The following is a 24,603-nucleotide window of genomic DNA, read 5'->3' as shown; positions in this document are numbered from 1 at the left end:
TCAGTGTGGTTTCCTGGACTAGTTTTGATCATCGAACTATCTTGGAGAAGTAATTTCCAGATTGTTTCCCCTAAATTTCCATTTATTTTCAAATCTTGATTTTTACAGGGGACTACAAAGCTGCAAGTGTGTTGGAGGATATTGTGAACCATGATGTCTGAGGCATTATAACTGTATATGGCATGCTTGTAGACCAGCTGCTCATTTTCTGTCCATCATGTTTGTGTGCTCTTATTGAGCTGGGGTATTCAGGCGCTTGGTTCTTGTGTGACTGAGGCACCTGACCTGTCTGAATCTCTGATCCTATGGCCTGTCTGCCTATGTATTTAAACCACTGCCACTAAATCAGAAGCCTCAATAGTTAAGTTGTGGTGGGTTTGTGGTGCATTTCTAAAGTGGTTATTTTAGGTGGAGATGAGTACTGCCTTTTGTGATTTTAATGATTAATATCTATATTCATTGATTAATGCCTCTGCTTGCCCATGCCATTGGTAATGCCTGTATTCACTGCTTAGTGTATAAGTTCACTGATTAATGCTGGTGCTTTCTATTTAAATGCCTCTGCTTGCTGGTTAGTGTTCTCGCTCATTAATTCCCATACTTGCTACCTAATCCAAGCCATCATTAGTTAATTTCCATATGAACATACAAACTAGGAGCAGGAGTGGGTCATCCGGCCCCTTGAGCCTGCTCTGCCATTCAATAAGATCACGGCTGGTCTGAATGTAACCTCAACCCCACATTCCTGCCTACCCCCAATAGCCTTTCACCCCCTTGTTAATCAGGAATCTATATAGCTCTGCGCTTAAGAATATTCAAGGACTCTGCTTCCACCACCTTTTAAAGAAGAGTTCCAAAGACTCTCAACCTTCAGAGAAAAAAATTCTCCTCAGTTCTGTCTTAAATGAGTGACCTCTTATTTTTAAACAGTGACCTCTAATTTATATTCTCCCACAAGAGGAAACACCCTCTCCACACTCACCCTGTCAAGACACCTCAGGATCTTAAAGGTTTCAATTAAATCGCCTCTTACTCGCCTAAATTCCAATGATGCAAGCCTAATCTGTCCAGCCTTTCCTCATAAGACAACCTGCCCATCCCTCGTATTAGTCTAGTAAACCTCCTCTGACCTGCTTCTAATGCACTTACATCTTTCTTTAAATAAGGAGATCAGTACTGTACACAATACTCTAGATGTGGTTTCACCCATGCTATCTAATACCTGTGTTCATTGGTTAGTTGCCAGAGTTCACTGATTAATGCAACATCTCCACTCTCACTGGTTGATATGTGTTTTCTGGTTCATGCCCATATTGGTCGCTGTGTTAAGTAATTAACCCCATCTCTACTGTTATGTTGTAGGGGGACGAGGATGAGGATGACTTGTATGTTAATTCCAACAATGGTTACAGCCCTGACTGCAGAGGGAACCATTTTAGCAATGGGACAACAAAAATTGGTGAGAACCTAATTTCTGTTCTGCTGTTTGTCACTGTATCTTGATTCATACATTTCACCATCTGTCCCCACCACGAATGTTTCATTTATCTCTTTGCCTCCTAACTCTCCAATTCTTTGAATTACCATCACGGAAACAAAAACAAGGTGTTATAACCCAATACATGTTGCATCTTGGGGCAGTATGTATTGTTGGTGTGACTTTGCTGTATACTCAAGTCAGTGTGCATGCTTGAAACAAATAGTGATTTGCCAGGTTTTTCAGGAAAATGGGAGTTTGCCTGAAAAAGAGCTCTCTGTGACCAGCAGAGTGTGCTAATACACAGTTGGTTACTTCAGGCAGATGAATTTTCACAAGTTCTCCTGCTTGTCCACTAACTTTGGGGGAAGAATCACAGAAACCCTGGAAAATTAGTGGAGAAGCAGGAGAACGCCTGCAGAAACTCACCACACATTAAAAAAAGCAATCTTGCACTTACATTCGCATCTCAGAAACATTTCAAAATGTTTCACAATGGATTATTAAGAATTGCAGCAACTACTGTAATGTAGGTGAGGAAATCTCTTTAATTGGACAAGAAGCACAATTCAGAATAGAAAGCATATAGCAATGTCATTGAGTTTCTTACCTTTGCCTAAATTGCATTGCCTCCTTGGCTCAGTTAGTAGTACTTTTAATTCTGAAGGGTGTGCATTCAAGCCTCACTCTGGGACTTGAGTGTACAATCTAGCCTGACACTCTCACGTGATACTGAGGGAGTGCTGCATTGTCAGTGGCTTAGGATGAGACCACTTTCGTTGTTCAGATGGATGATTAGGATTCTATGGCACTGTTCAAAAGTGAGCAGGGAGTTCTCCTAGTGTCCTAGCTAACATTCTTCCTTCAAACAACATCAAACTAGCGAATCATACAATCATTTGCTGTTTGTTGGATCTTGCAGCATACAAAATAACAGCCATTTTTATCTACACAACACTTCAAAGTGAATCATTGTATTTGAAGCTATTTGAGATATTTGTGAGAAACTTGATACACACAAGGGAAAGAGCAGTATTGCCTTAGAGTGTGATCCAGTTTGATGGGATTCACTTAGTGTTCTGTGAAAACTTTCTTATTTGCTACAGAAAGTCAATCTGAAGCTCTTGGGTGTTCTTGTTACAAAAATAACAACAGCAATTTAAATTTTCATGGCCTTCAGAACATCTCACAGTGCTTCAAGATTGGGGGTCAGGCCCAAGCAAGTGTAGGAGGGGATGGGGGGAGGTGATGTAAAATGCAGTGATAGAGATCAGTTAAAAGGAGAATGTTGAAGGTGCGGAGGGGTGTGTTTTGGGAGAGTTCCAGAATATAATGAAAAGATGGCTGAAGACTATATCACTGATGTAGCTGAGGGAGCAGTGACTGCCAAGTAAGGCAGAGGTGGAAGAGTGGAAGATGCTGGAAGGGTGTAGTATTCAAGCAAGTTGCAAAAGCGGATGGGATAAGCCTACACAGAGATTTGAAGATAAGAACTTTGAAGTCAATGTGTGCTGGAGCATGCGGACTCAATGGTGACTGGCCAGGACACAGTTGGCAGAAAGAGGGATTTTGTGTGAAAATACAGCTCTGGATCAATTATCTGTGGAGGGGTGGAGCCTGGGAAGCTGGCAAGGAAGATATTGGAAGAATTGAGTCTCTTGATGACAAAGGTTTGAATGAGGGCTTAAGTACTTTGGGGACGAGATGGGAAGGTGTAGAAGTAGAAAATCTTGCGATGGACTGGATTTGGGTCCTAAGCATGGAGTCGCAAAACTCCACAAGTCTTATTCAGTAAATGTCAAAGGATATGGTTTGTAAATTCCAAATAAATCCCTAGGAATATCCTTGGTAACACTGTTGAAACTTTGTTATTAGATGTTCATAGATAATGTTGGCTGTAAATCAAAGATCTGAAAATCATTGCCAAGTATTCCTTAGCACAGACAGGTTAGCAGTTGTGGTGAGATGGATCAGCAGTGTAGGCTTGCAGTTGGTGCCTAGTTCACAGTCTGCATTCATCAACTGATAAAAAGCATGTGTTTAATGTGCCTCTCACTATGATATTCTTCATTTCAGATTTTGTGCTGATTTGGGAGGTAAAAAGGAAAAAAACAAAAAAGCAGAAGGCAAGGTGCACATATCAGGAAATGGAAAAAGAAGAGAAGGACACAGCAAAAATGAATATGTCCAACAAATACGAGAAATGGAGAAACAAATTTGTGAAGAATTTGCGGAATGCTGGGCTCTTGATGGAGAAGGTGAGGAAATTCTCAACTGGCGGTAACATCCTGTTCCCACTGGAGTAAATGGTGCAGTGTCAAGAGATTAGCAGCAGTATTCTAGTTCTGGTTTGTTCAGCCCAAGGAGCCAGTCCAATTCACTTTCTAATTCCAAACAGCTGAAGGAGTGCCTCCTAATTTTTTAAAAACTGTTCCCAAAAAAAAACACCAGCAGAAGTAGTTGATCTCTCAATGGGCAATGAAGCAGACTTATTCAGGACAGTGAGTGCAATACTGCTGGGAGGGCAAGGTACATATAATGAGAAAGCTACCAGAGCTCTCTGAAATAAGGTTGAGAATCTAGTTCAGAAAGTACCTAAACAGACTCAGTGTGTAGTACATTGAGCTCAATAAAACTGTTTATGTTTACAATTTGATGCACTTGGGTTTCTTTTTTAAGTATGTACATGGATAATTTATATGGAGCATGTGTTAAATAAAAAGACCCCATGGAGTTAACTGGTGGGAACTTGAGTTTGACACTCAACCAAGACCCCAATCTTTTCCCTAGTGACATGGCTACAAATTATTGGGTAAACTCAATGATTGCACAGTCCCAGTAGGGAAAAGTACTCAAAAAAAAGAATGATGGGCTGGAAAAAAGGTCACAAAAGTGATGTTCCGATTCTCCGTTCCATACGCCCGTTGAGTTGGTCAGCAAACAGAGGTTATAATTGACAAAAGAGCTAGAGGGGAAATTTAGAAATTTCTTCACACACAGCTGGAAGACACTACCTAAAAGTGCGGTGGAATCAGATTCGTAGTAATTTTCAAAAGGCAGTTAGACATGTACTTAAAGAGGGCTCATTTATAGGGAAAAAGGAGAAAGGTGCATTGTGGAATTGGATAGCTCTTTCGAAAAGCCGGCATAGGCACAAAGGTCCGAATGGCCTCCTTTTGTGCTATAATATTCTATTCAATGATTCTGAGTGTAGTTCCCTGTTGGAATGTGAATTGGTGACTTTAACCTTATACTCTGTATTACCTAACAGCACTGGGTGTACCTACACCATAGGGACTGCAGCAGTTCAAGAAGGCAGCTCACCGCCACCTTCTCAAGGACAATTGAGGATGGGCAATAAATGCTGGCCTATCCAGTGATGCCCACATCCTGTCAATGAATAAAAAAAAAACAAATTCTTTCCCCCAGGTGTATGACTGTAACAGGTTCCCAGTCTGTGACACCCACTTGGCAGCAGTGTGAAAGCTCCGTGTGTGACAGGCTTTCTGTGTGTGATGGGTGTCTGACTTAGGGAACACTATGCATGATGTTTTATATACCTTAGGTGACATCTATGTGGTTAATAATCTATTAGTATCTCATGTAATTGCTTCCTAGGATGTAACTGTCAGTGAGAAGAGAAACATCCATTACCTGAAGCTGAGTGCCCCCTGGGATGTACTCGTGTATTATGCAGAAGAGTTGTCTATGAGGGCTCCTCTGCAGGTCTGTAGAGTACAACATTTCACAGAAACATTTTATAAGAATGCAGCAGGATCTCAAAATGAGCCATATACACCAGGAATGTGCCAGCTTTCACTTATGGCCTAAATTGAGGTTACTGATCTTACCATAGTGTAATTTATGCAAATTCATAACAAACCTGCTAAAAACAGCAGTGTAAGCTACATGGTGTAGTTCCCAAACTATCAGGTTACTCTCCAAGTCTGCAGCCTATCTACATCACTCCATGTTTGCTCGCTCTATGCTGGCTGCCTCTGCCTTTTGTTTGGCAGTCGCTTTTCTGTTTGGCTTGTTTCGGTTATCCAGCTGCTGCATTATGTTTGTTTTCTGTATGCATCTTGGCTGAGTCACTTGCTCGACCTATTTCATTTTACTCACAGGCACAGCCCAATCCCTGCATGAATTCGTCTGATACAATCCTGAGGAAGCTTGGTATCCCCAACATCATGTCCGAGTATATCCCCAACAGGCCAGTGGATTACTACACCTGTCCCTTCCGCAAATCGAAGCTGGACAAGTAAGTAATCAGAGGGGGGTTGAGGGTTGAGCAGTCCTTCTTTTTCCGAGGGAATTACTGATATATTGGTGCCTCTGTGCATTATGGAGCCTGTAATAGAGGTGAATAGGGAAACTGGAGGAGAGGCAAATATCATGGATATTGAAATTGTCTACAGGGGGATGGAATTAATTTATTTACTTGCAGCAGGATATTCGGTTTCCAAGGTTTCTCAGTCAAGGATTTCAGTATGGCTCCGCTTCAGGGTGAATTTTAGGGGGAGTGAGTCCTTGAGATTATTATTATGATAGGTCTCCGCTCTGGAATGCTGATATGTTCCTTTTCATAGTGTATGTGTGGTCACCCCCAAGAGATAGTACACAGAACCATAGAATTAACACTTGGATTCGAAACTTGGGCTTGTAATGAGCTGCTAATCTCGGCTGTAATACCATGGAGAGAAACCAAGTTGAGCATTACCTCCAAAAGGAGCTTTTCTCCTAGAGACTGAGCAAATCCAGGCACACTCATTTACATCTCAGTCACTGGCTCTAGAGCAGCTCTGGTAAAGATTTGGGAATGGAATCATAGAAATTTATGGCACAGAGAGAGACCATTCAGTGCATCATGTTTGTACTAGCTGAAGAAGAGCTATCCTGCCTAATCCCACTTTCCAGCTCTTGAACCTATAGGCTATAGCACCTCAAATGCATGTCTAAGTACTTCTAAAATGTGATGAAGGTTTCTACCTCCACTATTCTTTCAGGCAGTGAGTCCCAGACCCCCACCTCACTCTGGACAAAATATAATCTCAACTCTTCCTAACAATTACTTTAAATCTATGCCTCCTGTTTATTGACCTCCCTGCTAACGGAAATAGATCCTGCCTGTCCACACTATCTAGACCCCTTATAATTTTACACACCTTATAATTCTACAAACTGCATATCCTGAGGTGAGGGCTAAACAAGGGAGAAACACACAGATGTGAAAGGCTTTGGAGCCTTGGATTGTTAAGGCCAGTTTTTCTGCCTCCAAGCCTTATTACATGGTGACCAAAAAGGTCCTTTGGCAGCTTTGACAAAGTATGTGCTCGCTAGCAACTACATTGTAGGGTGCAAATTTTACTCCCTGGAGTGTGAGTCTGAATGAGGTAGGTAGTAGAATGGGTTGTCAATGAGTATGCAAGAGAAAAAGAGAACAAGGACTGATGCATCGGATGATGGTGCAAGTTTGAAAGCTACATAGACTGAGGAAAAAGAACTCTGATCTCTTTGGATGCTGCAGCTTTGAGGATGTTTATGAATGTTTTCTACTGTATTTTAGAAAGGTCCTGCCTAATGATTGCAAACAGACAACAACTGTAAGCTAACAACGCAGGCTGCACCTCAATCCCAACTTCTCCCGTTTCCCTACAAGTTGGTACCTGTGAAGTAGGGGGTGTCATGAAAACCAATTTGAATTGGTGGTTTCCTGGTGTACTGGTTTCAGTGTTCTGGTTCAGACTTTGGTAACAGATAGTGCTTCTAAACAAAATTACTTCCTTTTTTTGGTTGTTTTAGGTTTTTGGGAAGCAGTAATCACGAGACATACTTTACTAACACACAGCGGCATCGGATTGTAAGTGTTTAACAATATGTGAACGTAAATGTGCAATAACACAAGTATGTTGTGTGTGAGAGATGCAAACACAAACATTTTTAGAAATGTGGAAAGGCCAGTAGCCCCAATGGACACCATTGTTTTTATCACATCCCTCAATCCTTTTCTGTGTAGAAAGATATCAGTTGTCTGATGAACCCTTTTATATTCACCTCCCTTGGGAGCTTATTTATTTATGTTCTTTGCCCAGGGCACCTTCGTCAGTCCCCTTCCTTGTGGCCACCTCAAAATTCCTACTTCCCCCATGCCAAATTTGGATAGCAATGAGCTGAGCTTTGTCCAGTCAAGATTCTTTAGTGACTGGTAATTTTTTTTTTGTTTAATAAAAACTTTAAAAATCATTATTGTTCGGCCAGGAGGAGCAGAAGTTGTGCCCCAATTCCATTGTACTCCCAACCTCCTGCTCCATTGACGCTCCACCCCTCTCTGTAATTTTCAGAAAATGCGTTAAGATGCTGACAGCTTGCACAAATAATATTAACAAGGCCAGAGACCTAATTTCAGGCCAGCCTTGGGCCTCTTGGCTGGAATGTGGGCTCCATGTGCAAGCACCCGTTCAGACCCAAAAGTGGGCATAAAGGAATTTCCAGCCCAAAGTGGCGTTAACTCTATTTTTTTCTTTTATAGACGCTGACTGAGTTCCTATGTGCTCTCAACATTCCTGCTTTCATTCTTGGCTTCCTTTATAAACTCCCTATAACTTAAATTCTGGTTAACTAAAATTGACTTTATTACTTTCTTCTGTGTCCCATTGAGGGAATAACAGCTACGTCATATGTGGAGTCTGACAGTCTGCAACATGCAGAAGGATGTTGAGTTGTGTAATAATTTGCCAGGGATGTTGAAGTGAACAGCATAAATAGGTTCAAGAGATATGTGTGTGGAGAGGGAAAGAAATGATGGATGGTGAGAAATTGGGTAGGTAAGATTGATCTATTAAAAAAGATGAGCCTGTTCTCCTTCAGTTCCTAAGAAAACTTGTGTTATGTTGTTGTCTATACAGTCTTTGTACAAGCTTGAAAAACCACTGTATTTCTGTGTGAAATTTGTTTCAGCTGGATACAGAATAACTTCAGGGTACATGGGACTGACAACAGAGGCCAGACAATGGGTGCGATGTGGCAATGCATTACTGAGTTGGTTGGATGAGCTGATAAAGGAGATTGAGGGATTGAAAGGTTTAGTGTGTCGATTAGGGGGGATGGGGATTTGATTGGAACAGTGAGGTGATGTGAAGGGAATGATCAGGTGCTGAGCAGTTAGGAACTGTGAGTTCTAGCTGCAGGGGTTTGGTGTTGGGTGGATGTGATATGAGTATCTGTATTGGATGATTATTTGGGGTTGGGATTGTGTGGTACTCCTGGTACAACGATTCCAGAGATTAAGATTGTCCATGTGGCCTCTGGGATACAAGAAACACAAGGGCAGGCACATATGGTTTACTATATCCCCTAATCTCTTCTGGCTTTCTGTACTCCTGGGTAGAATGTTTTTTGGAGGTATTGTATGGGGTTTCGGATTGAATGGAGTTGTTTAGGGTTGGGTAGAGTATTAGGAAGGGAAGCAATGTGGCTGAGAATATTTGGTAGGAATATTTGAGAGGGTTGCATTGAGATGTCAGAGGGGCATTAAGTAGGAGCATTGTTCCGTTCTGTGATGTGAGTGTATGTTTAGTGAGTCACTGGATCTTGCTGTGTTTCAGGTGTATGAAATTCTAGCCACAACTCTGTACGGGAAAAGGAAAAGAGCAGAAGTTGGGATTGATCGCTTGATAAATGAAAGAATCTTTGCTTCTGCCTTCCCACTCCATGAGGTAAGAAGCACTGAGATAATGAAAATATATATTTTCTGTGACAGATAGGGGACTATGGAATGTGGTAGTCCCCAGCGAGTGATTGCAAGCTGGATTTAAGCCTGGTCGCTTCTTCCAGAGCTACTTCTTGCTTCTTTTCTCTGTGTCACCTCTTGTACTGATAACCTTTGTATCATTGTGTATTGGCGCTCTCAATACTCATGCACTTATCTGCTGGTGTATCTTGTGCTGTCTACAGGGTCCATATGAATTACCAGAGTATGATGTACCTCCAGAAAATCTGAATCCAAGACAAAGTTTGTATAAGTACTGGGCTCGTTGGTCCAAGTGGTATAAATATCAACCACTTGATCACATTCGAGAATACTTTGGAGAAAAGATTGCCATTTACTTTGCTTGGCTGGGTGAGTTCCTTGTTCTATGTTTTCTTGTGTAAGGAATGGCTGAGAAACAGTCAAGAGTTATGCATCTATAATAATGGTTCCAATTATGTTTTTCCCTCTGTCTTATTTGTGCCAGGCCTGAGATGGGTGCAATTTCAACAATATATATTCAGGCCTGGTTCAGCAGGCTCCACTTTATTTGGAATTAAGCAAGGTAGTTTGAGTGAAGGTAATGTTTCTGTAACCATACACAACAAATGGCTGTCAGGTGTTGATTCTTTGTTATGGAAGCTAAGCATTATCAAACCTGTCATCAGTGCACATTTTCATCAATCTACTTACCCTGGCAGCATCATTCAGTTATTATTTGCACTTAGCACAGAGAGAGAGAGAAAAGTTGAAAATTAAGAAGGTGAGAGTAAGATGGAAGTCAGGTGGAACTTCTTCACCTAGGAATGCCATTGAAGTGGACAGGAGACAATTCGTTGAGTGTTCGGAGAGAATGGATTGATGGATATGATGAAAATTGATTGGGGGATTTAGTGAGAAGAGAATGAGGGATATGATATGCCAAATGTGCCTGCCTTGTGTTTCTTGTATCCCAGAGACCACATGGACCATATTAATCTCTGGAACCGTTGTGACCTTTCCTGAAAGCATTGGCAGATTTCATATCTTGAAATTATGGTGAGGGTGGTGTGCCATTAGTAAATGGGTGGATTTCCTTTTGTTGTACTGGCCACCAAAATCTGGCTTTGTTTTGACATTAAATAATGATTGAGAGCACTTGGAGACTTTGCCACATTTTAATGTGTACATGGAACCTTTTACCTCTTTCTCTGCAGGTTTTTACACTGCTTGGCTTCTCCCTGCTGCTCTAGTTGGGACGTTTGTCTTCATCTCTGGACTGATGTCAATTAATACGAACAAGCCAGCGTAAGTCAGTGAGTTGCAGGAACTACACAACTACCAAACTCTATATAGCTACCAGATGAAACAGCCTCACATTTACAGAAAAGCACAGTTATCACAAGCACGGATTCTAAATCAATCCTGATATAGCATTATTTATCACATGCTAGGGCTGTGAACTGCTGGAACCTTGAATTAAGCTGAGGTATTCCAGGCATAGGACACCTAGATTTTTGAATGTGTTCGTAGTACATGAAGTGTGAAGGAAAATGTAGGACCCCATAATTATACAACAGGTAAGGTAGTTAGGAGGTTGACTACTAGGGGGATTTTTGAATGATTATTTTCACAATCATTTCTATGACAAAAGATTTCAGTGCTTTTTCTAATCTGACATTGAGTCTTTGGGGAGCCATGTGAATTCATGAGAGTGATGATAATTGAACCGCAGTAGACAAAGCAGTGTTGTTAGTGCATTCGAGATGCTAATGGGAATGTGAATTAAAGATGGTGGAGAGTTGTAAATAGGGTGGAGGTTATCAGTCAGAGATTTAGTGTGAAAGCAGCAGAAGATAGTAGATGTAATACAAACTCTAAGAAGGTCAAAAGCAATGTTTTATAAATTACAATTTAACATTTTTAATTAGATAAATACTAGTGTTCATTCTGCTGAAAGAGCCAGACCGGTTAGCTCAATTGGCTAGATGGTTAGAGTGAAGTGCAAAATGACACCAATAGCAAGGAGCAAGGGTATAATCACTATACTGTCTGTGCTGGTAGCTCGTGGAGGCCCCCCTCCTTGCCTTGCCCTACGCTTAATGTGGAGTGGTGCCCCTCAAGCTGCATAATCAGCTGTCTCTCTCTAATAGAGAACTTTGGTACTTTGTGGACTATGGCTACTTACCTGTCAGTGAGAATAAAGGCAGGTCAACATAAGAAATTTATTAAAGTAGTCTGAGTATGTGTCTTGAGTAGACGGATGATGGTAAAGTGATGGATTTTGTACATGAATTTTTTTAAAAAGCTTTTGATAAAATTCCTCGATCTGAAATGCCGTCTCATGGAGCTGAGGAAGATATAGTGAATTATGTTATTAGATGAGGTAGATGTTATTAGAAGGCTGATTAGCTCATTTGGCTTGATGGCTAGCATGTGGTTCAGAATATCACCAACAGTGCAGGGTTTGACCCTATTCCAGTTGAGGTAGACTTGGGGACTGCCTTCTCACCCTGCCCTGTAGTAAAACCACACCGCAAGCCGTGGTTTGGTGCCCTTGAATAATCGACAATTCTATCAGAAGACAAAGAAATGTTATTAATTAACTGATTGATAGAAAGCTTAAAAACAAAAAATTGTGGATGCTGGAAATCCAAAATTGCTGAGTTTTTCCAGGTAATTCTGTTTTTGTTGTGATAGAAAACTTAGCTGAACAGTAGTACAACCATCATTTGCTGTTGAGAATTTGAAAGCAGGGCATATTGTAAAATGAGAAAACATGATAGCACCGTGAAGGTTATATAATTAAATATAAAGTATCAGAGACAAGATTCAGGTGTGCTGAATTACCAGACATTGAAAACATTGGGACAATGTTGGGTAAGTAGAATAAGAATGTAAGAAAGCTGTGCCTGGTAACTCAGTGGACAAGAACACTGCTCAGAATAGAGTCGATTCAAACACACCAGGAAGGCCTAAAATGCTATTCCCAGCTTGTGCTAAGTTAGCTAACCTCATTAGGGGCAGCAAAAAGGATACTACAATTGCCTTCAATGCTCCTGGACTGGGGCAATGAATATCAGACCCGGTGGTTCCTGCTCCTGATCATTATCTGGCAATCCCAGTTGGGATTATGTGCGTAAGTAAGTAAACTTATCAGTTGAGGATAGGTTTTGATGTGGCTGAATGTCCACCATGGTCAAGTAACCCCTCTCACTACTTAATCTTGTGCATGTCAATTAGCCATTTCAGTGAGGTACCCAAGAGTGGCTGCTGTGAAACTGTACCCCAGATTGATTCATTGTCTCATGAAAAGTTGGAAGAAAATTTTGTGGGTGAGAGAATCATGTGGGGGGAAAAGAAAGGCATTCAGTCCATGTCACCAATTACCAACCCTTGTTGATTAAGATCTGTGCAGAATGTGCATGCACTGTGATAGTTGATTGTGCCTACAGACCTGTACATTGATCATGTGTTTTACTTCTTGCAGAGAAGAGATTTGTAATATCAGCAACCATTACCTCATGTGTCCTCTCTGTGACACCTGTAACACGTGGAATATTTCAGAGATCTGTTCCATGGCTAAAGTAAGCCTGTTAAAATTGTGGTTATTATTTGTGTCTGTTTGCATGTACATGCTTATATATTGGTGCCTATAGTTGTGCAATTACTTGTTTTTGTACCATCACTAGGTCAAATCTACATAGAGTCTTTTAGCTCCAACATTATTTAGTATTTTATTGATAACGCACTGGGACCTACAGTACTTTTCTTGTCTATGTCCATGAAGTATCTGCATTGTAGAGCTATTACAAAAGGCTAATTGTTGCCTGAGGGACAGTTTGGTGATAAATAAATGGCAACCTACTTGCCCATGTGAGACTATGAGCAGGCCATTTAACCCTGAACCTGTTCTGCCATTCAATGAGATCATGGTTGATCTGTGACCAAACTCTTTATAGGTCCCATAGGACTACTGTATCTGTGAAGCAGTACAGAGTCCCTCTCACAACACTTGCAAGGTGGATGTGCTGGCTGTTGCCTGCCACTGGAGTTCTCTCTCACTTCCAATAAGGGAGGAGAAGGGAGAGAAGGTATGAAGGAAGTTTGTCATTCGTTCATTACTGCCACTTTGTTTCATCAATGCAGCTTGTGAACCCATTAAAAATTGACAGTTCTTTGATACAATGATTCATTAGAATTGCATAGAAATTACTGTACAGAATCAGGTCATTTGACCCAGTTGGTCTTTGCTGGTGTTTATATTCCCCAGGAGCCTCTTCCCACCCTGCTTCATTTCATCATATCAACTTATGCTTCTCTTCCTTTCTACTTCATGTACATCTTTGGCTTTCCCTTAAATGCATCTATGCCAGTTACCTCAGCTGCTTCCTGTGGTAGGGAGTTCCACATTCTAATCGCTCTCTGGGTAAAGAAGTTTCTCCTGAATTTCTTATGGACTTAAATAGTGACTATCTTATATATAACCTGGATTCCCCTGCATGTGTACCCTATTCAATCCTGCCGTAATTTTAAAGACCTCTATTGTATCACTCCTTAGCCTCCTTTTTTCTAGAGAAAAGAGCCACAGCCTGTTCAGACTATAACCCCTATATTAATTAATGGAACATAGTTCAGTAGTAACCATAAGGCCCATTTCTTAAAGATTTACACTCTTAATGAGAAATAGCACAACTCCGATTTGTATTTTGTTGTCTCATCACTTCTGTCCCTTGCAGCTGGGTTACCTCTTTGACCATTCTGGCACAGTCTTCTTCAGCATCTTCATGTCTTTCTGGGCAGTGACCTTCTTGGAGCACTGGAAGCGGAAGAATGCCACTCTAGCACATCACTGGGATTGCATGAACTTTGAGGAGGAGGAGGTGAGACTGAAAATAAAGAAAGATGTATCAATTGATTCAATCTGCAAGTCCAGTCCAGTTCAGTCCTGCTTGGTTTAGGTCAAGATCCTTGAAAGCTTAATTCTCCCTTTAAAGGCAAATCATATGAGATTTCAACATTTCTGCTAATAGTAAAACCTTAGGTAATTTTTCATATCTTCTGAGGTGATTTGAATGATGTAGAGCTGACATGAAAATCATCCCAGTGGAAGGAAAGTGCATCAGGCTTGTGGGTGGCTGTTTGGATAGCCATCATGTTTCTGGGCACTAGCTACTTCTAAATAAAAGCATTCTAAATAAAAGCACTCTAAATGAAATAAAATCATTGTGTAAAATCATAATAACCAGACAGGGTGGATGACAATATTGTGCCAATGAAATAGTTTATTTAGAGCAGCTATAGACAACTATTCTGGATCAGTACTCTGACTCAAATCCACACTGAGCATTGCATCCTGTAGATGCTGACCCAATTAACCTCTCCAAGTATAAGAAACATGATCCCCAGATACTAGAGACCTTTCTAATCCAACCAAAAAGAAGGTGCGGAATGATACCAAGAAGATAATGAAGACAAAATAACATAATTTATGATTTTTGCTAATTAACAATATATCTTGTAAGGAGAGGAAATGATTCAACCAGATTCAGAAACTATGTTGAGTGAGGAGAAGGGGATTTGTGTGAGCGGTTGCTTCCTTTGTAGGAAAGAAGAGATGGGTGTTAGCGGCATCTCTCCCATATGTCACGTACAATTGGAAAGTAGGTGCATGACTTTGTTTAGTTGTTGTTTGACTTTGTTCTATTTGGCAGTAATGGTTCTGCTATCAAATGTCCAGGTCTGAGCCACTGTTGACACTCACTGATTCCCTATACCAGCGGCTGAACCATTCTTTTCAATGCTTGTGTGCAGTAATGGCGCTGGGTATTAACAAGGTGAAATGAAGGATGGTGACACCAGATATTAGGGAGTTAAGGCCAGCACTCAGATCTACTTTGTAACAGCAGCTCTTCTCCTGCAGGAGCGTCCAAGACCTGAGTTTGCAGCAGTGGCACCAATGATGGAACAGAATCCAGTCACTGGGGTCAAGGAGCCGTATTTCCCTGAGAAAGATCGTCTGTCCCGAATCTTCACAGGATCAATGGTTATTATAGTTATGGTGAGAGGACAGATATTAGAAATAATTGACCTTTAAGTGCTTCTTTCTGTTAGAACCTGGGCTCTAGACTCAGATTTGTGAACAATTGTTTAAAAGCTAAGAACCAATGACTTTCATTTTTGACAACAATCTTTCTTCAATTTCTGGCGGAAGCTTATTCAGAAACTTGTAAGATATGGACAGGCCTAGTAAGCAACCAACCCAGATAGGGAAATAGTGGCAGTCCATACTGAGTGCCAAACATATTTTCATTGTTGTCCTAGTGGATTTTCCCTGTACTGCTGGCGACAGAGTCACCCCACTTAGCCACGTTTGGGAGTGGCACCAGCATCAGTATGTGAAGTAAATGCCTCAACTGACAACTCAAAATAATACCAGGCTCGGAATGTTAAAATTTAATGTAGGGCTTATGTAAATATGCACAGGGAAGGGTTTGAATTTCTTGTTTTCCCTTCTTTTGCTACATATTCACTACTATTCTGCACATGCTCTTGACAATTGAGTTACGATGGTTTTTAATGCCCAGCACACAGGTTGCCATGCAAAGATGAGAGATCTGACCTGTTTGGCGCTTGTTAAGATTAAGATGGCGCTGGGCATAGAAAAGTTTTCATATTGTGTTTCCAAGAACACTCTTGGTTTAAGGGAGGGATAATGTTTTGTGTTTGTTTGTTGGGGGATGCTGAGGGGTATTGGTTTGTGTTGGTTTAGGAAGAGTGGTGGGGATGTTTGGTTTAATGGGAAGTGTTGGAGGCTTGTTGAGCTCTGGTGGTTTAATTGGTCTGATATTTAATGCTTCTAATAATTTTCATGAAATGCTAATAGTTATTTCTATTCTCTCCTTCAATCCTCCCTTTTTGGCTTTTCATTTCTCCTCTGCACTCTCTTACATCATTCATTTTCTCATTGTTCTAACTGCTGCCATGTCTTCATTGTTATTCCATTTCTTCTTTTTATTTTATATTGCTTCTGTTACTGCCTTCTTCTCCAAATCATTCTTTCTCTGCCTATCCCATGATTTTACCCCCGATTATCACTCTTTCCATTTCACATATTTTCTGCCTGGCCCAGCTGTGCGTAGTGATGATTTTCCTGGTGACTGTGATCATGTATCGTGGGATTATCAGTGTGATGATGTACCACACGGGCAACACTCTTCTAATGACCCAGGTAAGAGAAGGATAACCCACCCTGTGCATTAACTGCTGTGCGCTGTTCAAAATAATTAGAACTAATACACATGTTCCGGTTTCCATGTGCATTAACCTCTGCTGCAGGAGCTTTACTCTGCATGTAACAATGCTGCACCTGACTGGGAGTGTGTGGTGGGATAGTCTCAAGGAGCTTTACTTTATATCTAACACACTATATGTCGCCATGTTACGCTTGATGGAGCAGAGCAGAGGGTGTGCAATTGTGCATTTAATCCATGCCATACCTGAGAAGTAAGTGACCAAGTCTGACACTGGGTGTTTGAAATGAAAAGTGATGCATTCCTCAGCACTCTCAGCTCCAACAACTTGCACTTAACATTGCACCTTTCAGATGAACAATGTCTCAAATAAGCATGATGAAAACGGTGGCTGATTAAGAGACAGGAGATTTCGAGGGATGACTGAAGAAATAGATTTTGATGAGGTTTTTAAATGTGGGCAGAGGGATTAAAAAAGGATTGGGGCAGCTAAAGAATGCAAAGAGAATTTGGCAAAGATCCGGGAGGAAACAAGCCTGGAGTAAATTTCAGAAATAAAATAAGGTAGAGGTTAGGCTATGAATGTTTTTTAAAGATGAATACAAGGGTTGCGAATTGTAAGGTTTGGGGCACAGGAAGTGTGTACCACTTGAATGATAATGCTTAATGATAAGCCAGCTGTGGTGGTAGATTGGACAGTGGAAATGCCCCTGCTTTGGGGTAAAATAGCCCCACCTCAAGATTAAACATGCAGATCTGCAGTGGAGAACCAGTTGAAGGCTAATCTTTTGAGGTTGGGTGGTCGTTAAGTTTGCTTTAAGTATGTAACATTTTGATGTGTGTAAACTGGTTTGCAATCTCGATCACTCTTGCTAATAATAAATGTCACTTCTGACATTTCCCCGCCAATGACAACTCTCGATTCGTGATATCCAGATTTCATTTCCAGGCAGAAGATCCTGAATCTTAAAAAGGAATGTGTATCCTGTAAAATGTAGGAAGTCATGGACAGTACTGGTGACCTAGATGACCACATGTTCAGGAAGTGCTGCCAGCTGCAGAAACTTGAGCTCCAGGTTTCAGAGCTTGAGCGGCAGCTGGAGTCACTGTGGTGCATCTACGAGGTTGACAGCTACGTGAATAGCATGTTCAAAGAGTCACATCGCAGGTTATGAGCAAGAGGCAGAAAGGGAATGGGTGACCACCAGAGAGAAACCAGGCAGGCAATGGGGTCCTGCTTACTAATCGGTTTTCTCTTTTGGATACTGGTGAAGGCATTGGCTCCTCAGAGGAGCAGTCAGAGCAAAGCTTGTGGCATCGTGAGCAGCTTGGCTGTTTAGGAAGGGAAGAAGAAGAAGGGAAGAGCAATAGTGATCGGGGATTCATTAGTTAGGGGTACAGCCAGGCATTTCTGCGGCCGTAGACGTGACTCCAAGTTGGTATGTTGGCCCCCTGGTGCCAGGGTCAAGGATGTCATCGAGTGACTGCAGGACATTCTCCTGGGGGCAGGTGAACAGCCAGAGGTCGTGGTCCACGTTGGCACCAATGAATTAGGTAGAAGGTTGATGTGGTCTGCAGACAGTTTAGGGACCAAGGTAGAAAATGAGCAGCAGGGCCTCAAAAGTAGTTATCCCCAGATTACTCCCAGTGCCACGTGCAAGTGAGTACAGAAATAGGAGGACAAGGCACAGGAATGTATGGCAGGAAAGATGGTGCAGGTGGGAGGGCTTTAGATTCCTTGGACACTGGGACTGGCTGTGGGGGAGATGGTACCTGTACAAGCCGGACGGGTTGCACCTGAACAAGGAACTGAGTTCCTTGCAGAGTGTTTTGGTGGGGCTTTAAACTAATTCAGCAGGGGCGTGGGAAGCAGGAGAGAATATTAGAGAGTAATACCAAGGTGCACAAAATACTGGGAGAGACACATAGCACTAGAATAGAGAATAGTAAGTTAATAGACAGAGTCAGAGTAAGGGAGAAAGTAATGAAGTCTAAATCATGGATATACTGCATGTATGTGAATGCGCAGAATATAGTAAATAAGATTGATGAGTTACAGGCGCAGATTGCCATGTGAATTTATAATGTTGTGGTGATAATGAAGACCTAGCTCAAGGAACGCCTGGACTGGGTGTTAAATATTCCTGGGTATAAGGTGTTCAGGAAAGATATGGCAGGAGAAAAGGAGGGGGGTGGCAGTATTGGTTAAGGAGAGCATTGCATTGCTGAAGAAAGAGGGTGTCCTAGAGGGTTCAAGGACAGAATCATTTTGGCTAGAGCTAAGGAACAAAAATGGTGCAATTACATTGCTCGGTGTAGCCTATAGGCCACCAACTAATGGAAAGGATGTGGAGGAACAAATCTGCAGGGAACTGATAGAGAGGTGCAAACATTATAGAGTAGTTATAATGGGGGACTTTAATTACATGAAAATAGACTGGGATAGTGGTAGTATAAAGGGCAGGGAGGGACAAGAGTTCCTGCAGTGTGTTCAGGAGAATTTTCTACAGCAGTATGTGTCCAGTACAACAAGAAAGGATGCATTGCTAGACCTGGGACTTGGAAATAAGGTGTGCCAAGTAGATCAACTGTCAGTTTGGAAAACATTTAGGAGACAGTGATCATTGTATCATAAAATTTAGGATGATGGTATAAAAGGACAATGGGCAATCCAGAGTAAGAATAATTAACTGGGGGAGAGCCAACATCAAAGGGAAGAATGGAGCTGAGCTGGATAGACTGGAACCAGTAGGCTATCTTCAAACAAGTGATGTTTCGGGTACAGTCAAGGTAAATTCCCTTAAAAAGGAAAGGTAGGGCAAACAAATCCAGAGCTCCCTGGATGATAAAGGAGATATAAATTGAGATAAATAAGGAAGTGTGCTTATGACAGGTGTCAGGTAGAAAACAGAATTGAGAACCAAGATGAATGCAGAAGGTTCAGAGGAGAGGTGAAGAAGCAAAGAGGGATTATGAGAAAAGACTGGCAGGAAGGGGAATCCGAAAGTTTTCTATAGGCTCCCAAATAGTAAAAGGAGGAGATTAGTTCTGTTAAAGGGTCATTCGGACTTGAAACGTTAACTGTATTCCTCTCCTCAGATGCTGCCAGACCTGCTGAGTTTTTCCAGGCATTTTTGTTTTTGTTTTAGTAAAAGGAGGAGTAGGGCTGATTAGCGACCAAAAAGGGGATTTACTCGTGGAGGCAGGAGGCATGGCTGAGCTGTTAAATGAATACTTTGCATCTGTCTTTACCAAGGAAGCAGATGCTACCCAAGCCATGATGTCAGAGGAGGAAATCTGATGAGATGCATCCAAGGATATTGAAGGAAGTGAGATTGGAAATTGAAGGGGCACTAGCCACAATCTTTCAGTCTTTCCTAGACTCAGGGGAGGTGCCAGAAGACTGGAGAATTGCCAACATCATGCTCTTGTTCAAAAAAGGTTGTAAGGATAAGCCCAGCAATTACAGACCAGTCAGTTTAACTTCAGTAGTGGGGACGCTTCTAGAAATAATTATTTGGGATAGAATTAATAGTCACATGTAAAAATATGGGTTAATTAGGAAGAGCCAGCATGGATTACTTGAGGGAAAATCATGTTTAACTGACTTGTTGGATTGTTTTGAAGAGGTGACATAGAGGGTTAATGAGAGTAATGCTGTTAATATGGTGTATTTGGACTTCCAAAAGGCATTGGACATTGACTTGTTAGAAAAGTTATAGCTCATGGAATAAAAGAGACAGTAGCAATGTGGATACAAAATTGGCTGAGTAACAACAAACAGTGAGTAATGGTTAATGGATAAAAACAAAAAAACTGCGGATGCTGGAAATCCAAAACAAAAACAAAAACAGAATTACTTGGAAAAACTCAGCAGGTCTGGCAGCATCGGCGGAGAAGAAAAGAGTTGACGTTTCGAGTCCTCATGACCCTTCGACAGAACTTGAGTTTGAGTCCAAGAAAGAGTTGAAATATAAGCTGGTTTAAGGTGTGTGTGTGGGGGGCGGAGAGAGAGAGAGAGAGGTGGAGGGGGGTGGGTGTGGTTGTAGGGACAAACAAGCAGTGATAGAAGCAGATCATCAAAAGATGTCAACAACAATAGTACAAAAGAACACATAGGTGTTAAAGTTAAAGTTGGTGATATTATCTAAACGAATGTGCTAATTAAGAATGGATGGTAGGGCACTCAAGGTATAGCTCTAGTGGGGGTGTTTTTTTTTAAAAAAATAATGGAAATAGGTGGGAAAAGGAAAATCTTTATAATTTATTGGAAAAAAAAGGAAGGGGGAAACAGAAAGGGGGTGGGGATGGGGGAGGGAACTCACGACCTAAAGTTGTTGAATTCAATATTCAGTCCGGAAGGCTGTAAAGTGCCTAGTCGGAAGATGAGGTGTTGTTCCTCCAGTTTGCGTTGGGCTTCACTGGAACAATGCAGCAAGCCAAGGACAGACATGTGGGCAAGAGAGCAGGATGGAGTGTTAAAATGGCAAGCGACAGGGAGGTTTGGGCCATTCTTGCGGACGGACCGCAGGTGTTCTGCAAAGCGGTCGCCCAGTTTACGTTTGGTCTCTCCAATGTAGAGGAGACCACATTGGGAGCAACGAATGCAGTAGACAAAGTTGGGGGAATTGCAAGTGAAATGCTGCTTCACTTGAAAGGAGTGTTTGGGTCCTTGGACGGTGAGGAGAGAGGAAGTGAAGGGGCAGGTGTTGCATCTTTTGCGTGGGCATGGGGTGGTGCCATAGGAGGGGGTTGAGGAGTAGGGGGTGATGGAGGAGTGGACCAGGGTGTCCCGGAGGGAGCGATCCCTACGGAATGCGGATAGGGGGGGTGAAGGGAAGATGTGTTTGGTGGTGGCATCATGCTGGAGTTGGCGGAAATGGCGGAGGATGATCCTTTGAATGCGGAGGCTGGTGGGGTGATAAGTGAGGACAAGGGGGACCCTATCATGTTTCTGGGAGGGAGGAGAAAGCGTGAGGGCGGATGCGCGGGAGATGGGCCGGACACGGTTGAGGGCCCTGTCAACGACCGTGGGTGGAAAACCTCGGTTAAGGAAGAAGGAGGACATGTCAGAGGAACTGTTTTTGAAGGTAGCTTCATCGGAACAGATGCGACGGAGGCGAAGGAACTGAGAGAATGGGATGGAGTCCTTACAGGAAGCGGGGTGTGAGGAGCTGTAGTCGAGATAGCTGTGGGAGTCGGTGGGTTGTAATGGATATTGGTGGACAGTCTATCACCAGAGATTGAGACAGAGAGGTCAAGGAAGGGAAGGGAAGTGTCAGAGATGGACCACGTGAAAATGATGGAGGGGTGGAGATTGGAAGCAAAATTAATAAATTTTTTCAAGTCCCGACGAGAGCATGAAGCGGCACCGAAGTAATCATCGATGTACCGGAGAAAGAGTTGTGGAAGGGGGCCGGAGTAGGACTGGAACAAGGAATGTTCCACGTACCCCATAAAGAGACAGGCATAGCTGGGGCCCATGCGGGTACCCATAGCCACACCTTTTATTTGGAGGAAGTGAGAGGAGTTGAAGGAGAAATTGTTCAGCGTGAGAACAAGTTCAGCCAGACGGAGGAGAGTAGTGGTGGATGGGGATTGTTCGGGCCTCTGTTCGAGGAAGAAGCTAAGGGCCCTCAGACCATCCTGGTGGGGGATGGAGGTGTAGAGGGATTGGACGTCCATGGTGAAGAGGAAGCGGTTGGGGCCAGGGAACTGGAAATTGTTGATGTGACATAAGGTGTCAGAGGAATCACGGATGTAGGTGGGAAGGGACTGGACAAGAGGAGAGAGAAGGGAGTCAAGATAACGAGAAATGAGTTCTGTGGGGCAGGAGCAAGCTGAGACGATCGGTCTACCGGGGCAGTTCTGTTTGTGGATTTTGGGTAGGAGATAGAAGCGGGCTGTCCGAGGTTGGGCGACTATCAGGTTGGAAGCTGTGGGAGGGAGATCCCCAGAGGAGATGAGGTCAGTGACAGTCCTGGAAACAATGGCTTGATGTTCAGTGGTGGGGTCATAGTCCAAGGAGAGGTAGGAGGAAGTGTCTGCGAGTTGACGCTCAGCCTCCGCGAGGTAGAGGTCAGTGCGCCAGACAACAACAGCACCACCCTTGTCAGCGGGTTTGATGACAATGTCAGGGTTGGACCTGAGAGAATGGAGTGCAGTGAGTTCAGAGAGAGACAGGTTAGAATGGGTGAGAGGAGCAGAGAAATTGAGACGACTAATGTCGTGCCGACAGTTCTCAATGAAAAGATCAAGAGAAGGTAAGAATCCAGAGGGAGGGGTCCAGGTGGAGGGAGAATATTGGAGATGGGTAAAAGGATCCGTTGAACTGGGAGAGGACTCCTGCCCGAAGAAGTGAGCCCGGAGACGAAGACGGCAGAAGAAGAGTTCAGCATCATGCCAAGCCCGAAATTCATTGAGGTGAGGGCGTAAGGGTATGAAACTAAGTCCTTTGCTGAGCACTGAATGTTCAGCATCGGAGAGGGGAAGGTCAGGGGGTATAGTGAATACACGGCTGGGGTTGGGATTGGAAGAAAGGGTGGGGTTGGAGGGACAGGCAGGGGTGGAGGGTCCTAGATGGGTGTTGGTGTCGATGAGTTGTTGGAGCTTGCGTTCCTTAGCACTTGAGAGAAAGAGAAAAAGTTTCTTGTTGAGGCGTCGGATGAGCCGAAGGATAAAATGAAACTGGGGGCACGCGCAGCTTTGAAAAAGGGTACGGCGGTGCTGCTGGAGGGAGAGGTCGAGTGTGTTCATATGGCGGCGCATGGCACTGAGTGTGGATTTCAGAATGTGACGGGAACAGCAGTCCGAGAAACGTTTTATGTCCCGGAGATACCTGTAATCCTGGGTGGGTTCGAAACATGAGGGGTGGAATTTCAGTTGAAATCCACGTGGGGTAAGTCGGAGATGGAGACAGTCACTGAGAAAGGAGATATGGCTGTGAAAGCGGGTTTTAGTAAACACCTTGTCAAACACCAGGAGGGAAATGGAAAGCAAGGAAGGTGAGCAGGGCAAAAGAGAGGAACGGAAATCTTGTCGCAGAAAAGAACAGAACTTCTTCAAGGAGGTAGGCATTTCTTGAAGAGCAGTGGCAGTCAATTAAACACAGAGATAAAAACAAAAAAACTGCGGATGCTGGAAATCCAAAACAAAAACAAAAACAGAATTACCTGGAAAAACTCAGCAGGTCTGGCAGCATCGGCGGAGAAGAAAAGAGTTGACGTTTCGAGTCCTCATGACCCTTCGACAGAACTTGAGTTTGAGTCCAAGAAAGAGTTGAAATATAAGCTGGTTTAAGGTGTGTGTGTGGGGGGCGGAGAGAGAGAGAGAGAGGTGGAGGGGGGTGGGTGTGGTTGTAGGGACAAACAAGCAGTGATAGAAGCAGATCATCAAAAGATGTCAACAACAATAGTACAAAAGAACACATAGGTGTTAAAGTTAAAGTTGGTGATATTATCTAAACGAATGTGCTAATTAAGAATGGATGGTAGGGCACTCAAGGTATAGCTCTAGTGGGGGTGTTTTTTTTTAAAAAAATAATGGAAATAGGTGGGAAAAGGAAAATCTTTATAATTTATTGGAAAAAAAAGGAAGGGGGAAACAGAAAGGGGGTGGGGATGGGGGAGGGAACTCACGACCTAAAGTTGTTGAATTCAATATTCAGTCCGGAAGGCTGTAAAGTGCCTAGTCGGAAGATGAGGTGTTGTTCCTCCAGTTTGCGTTGGGCTTCACTGGAACAATGCAGCAAGCCAAGGACAGACATGTGGGCAAGAGAGCAGGATGGAGTGTTAAAATGGCAAGCGACAGGGAGGTTTGGGCCATTCTTGCGGACGGACCGCAGGTGTTCTGCAAAGCGGTCGCCCAGTTTACGTTTGGTCTCTCCAATGTAGAGGAGACCACATTGGGAGCAACGAATGCAGTAGACAAAGTTGGGGGAATTGCAAGTGAAATGCTGCTTCACTTGAAAGGAGTGTTTGGGTCCTTGGACGGTGAGGAGAGAGGAAGTGAAGGGGCAGGTGTTGCATCTTTTGCGTGGGCATGGGGTGGTGCCATAGGAGGGGGTTGAGGAGTAGGGGGTGATGGAGGAGTGGACCAGGGTGTCCCGGAGGGAGCGATCCCTACGGAATGCGGATAGGGGGGGTGAA

At 42.9% G+C, this 24,603-nt stretch overlaps 2 protein-coding genes across 2 annotated transcripts in view; both read left to right on the top strand.

Moving 5' to 3' along the window:
- Positions 1–1,380, top strand: part of cplane2 (ciliogenesis and planar polarity effector 2) — a 29,072-nt gene extending 27,692 nt beyond the window's left edge. Inside the window, exon 7 of the transcript XR_005945359.1 lies at positions 1,363–1,380. The gene's annotated coding sequence lies outside the window, so the exon portion shown is untranslated. The remainder of the gene's footprint in view (positions 1–1,362) is intronic.
- ano11 (anoctamin 11) overlaps positions 1–24,603 on the top strand; it is a 53,452-nt gene that overhangs the window by 1,617 nt on the left and 27,232 nt on the right. Inside the window, exons 2-12 of the mRNA XM_041206972.1 lie at positions 1,363–1,459; positions 3,554–3,735; positions 5,602–5,738; positions 7,280–7,337; positions 9,082–9,192; positions 9,431–9,596; positions 10,421–10,511; positions 12,694–12,790; positions 13,943–14,086; positions 15,127–15,264; positions 16,336–16,434. Of these exons, the coding sequence (XP_041062906.1) occupies positions 1,363–1,459; positions 3,554–3,735; positions 5,602–5,738; positions 7,280–7,337; positions 9,082–9,192; positions 9,431–9,596; positions 10,421–10,511; positions 12,694–12,790; positions 13,943–14,086; positions 15,127–15,264; positions 16,336–16,434 (1,320 nt within the window). The remainder of the gene's footprint in view (positions 1–1,362; positions 1,460–3,553; positions 3,736–5,601; positions 5,739–7,279; positions 7,338–9,081; positions 9,193–9,430; positions 9,597–10,420; positions 10,512–12,693; positions 12,791–13,942; positions 14,087–15,126; positions 15,265–16,335; positions 16,435–24,603) is intronic.

The sequence above is a fragment of the Carcharodon carcharias genome, chromosome 15 (assembly GCF_017639515.1).
Source record: "Carcharodon carcharias isolate sCarCar2 chromosome 15, sCarCar2.pri, whole genome shotgun sequence".
Classification (NCBI taxonomy): domain Eukaryota; kingdom Metazoa; phylum Chordata; class Chondrichthyes; order Lamniformes; family Lamnidae; genus Carcharodon; species Carcharodon carcharias.
The sequence above is the reverse complement of the archived record's forward strand: the minus strand, read 5'-3'. Positions and strand labels throughout refer to the sequence as shown.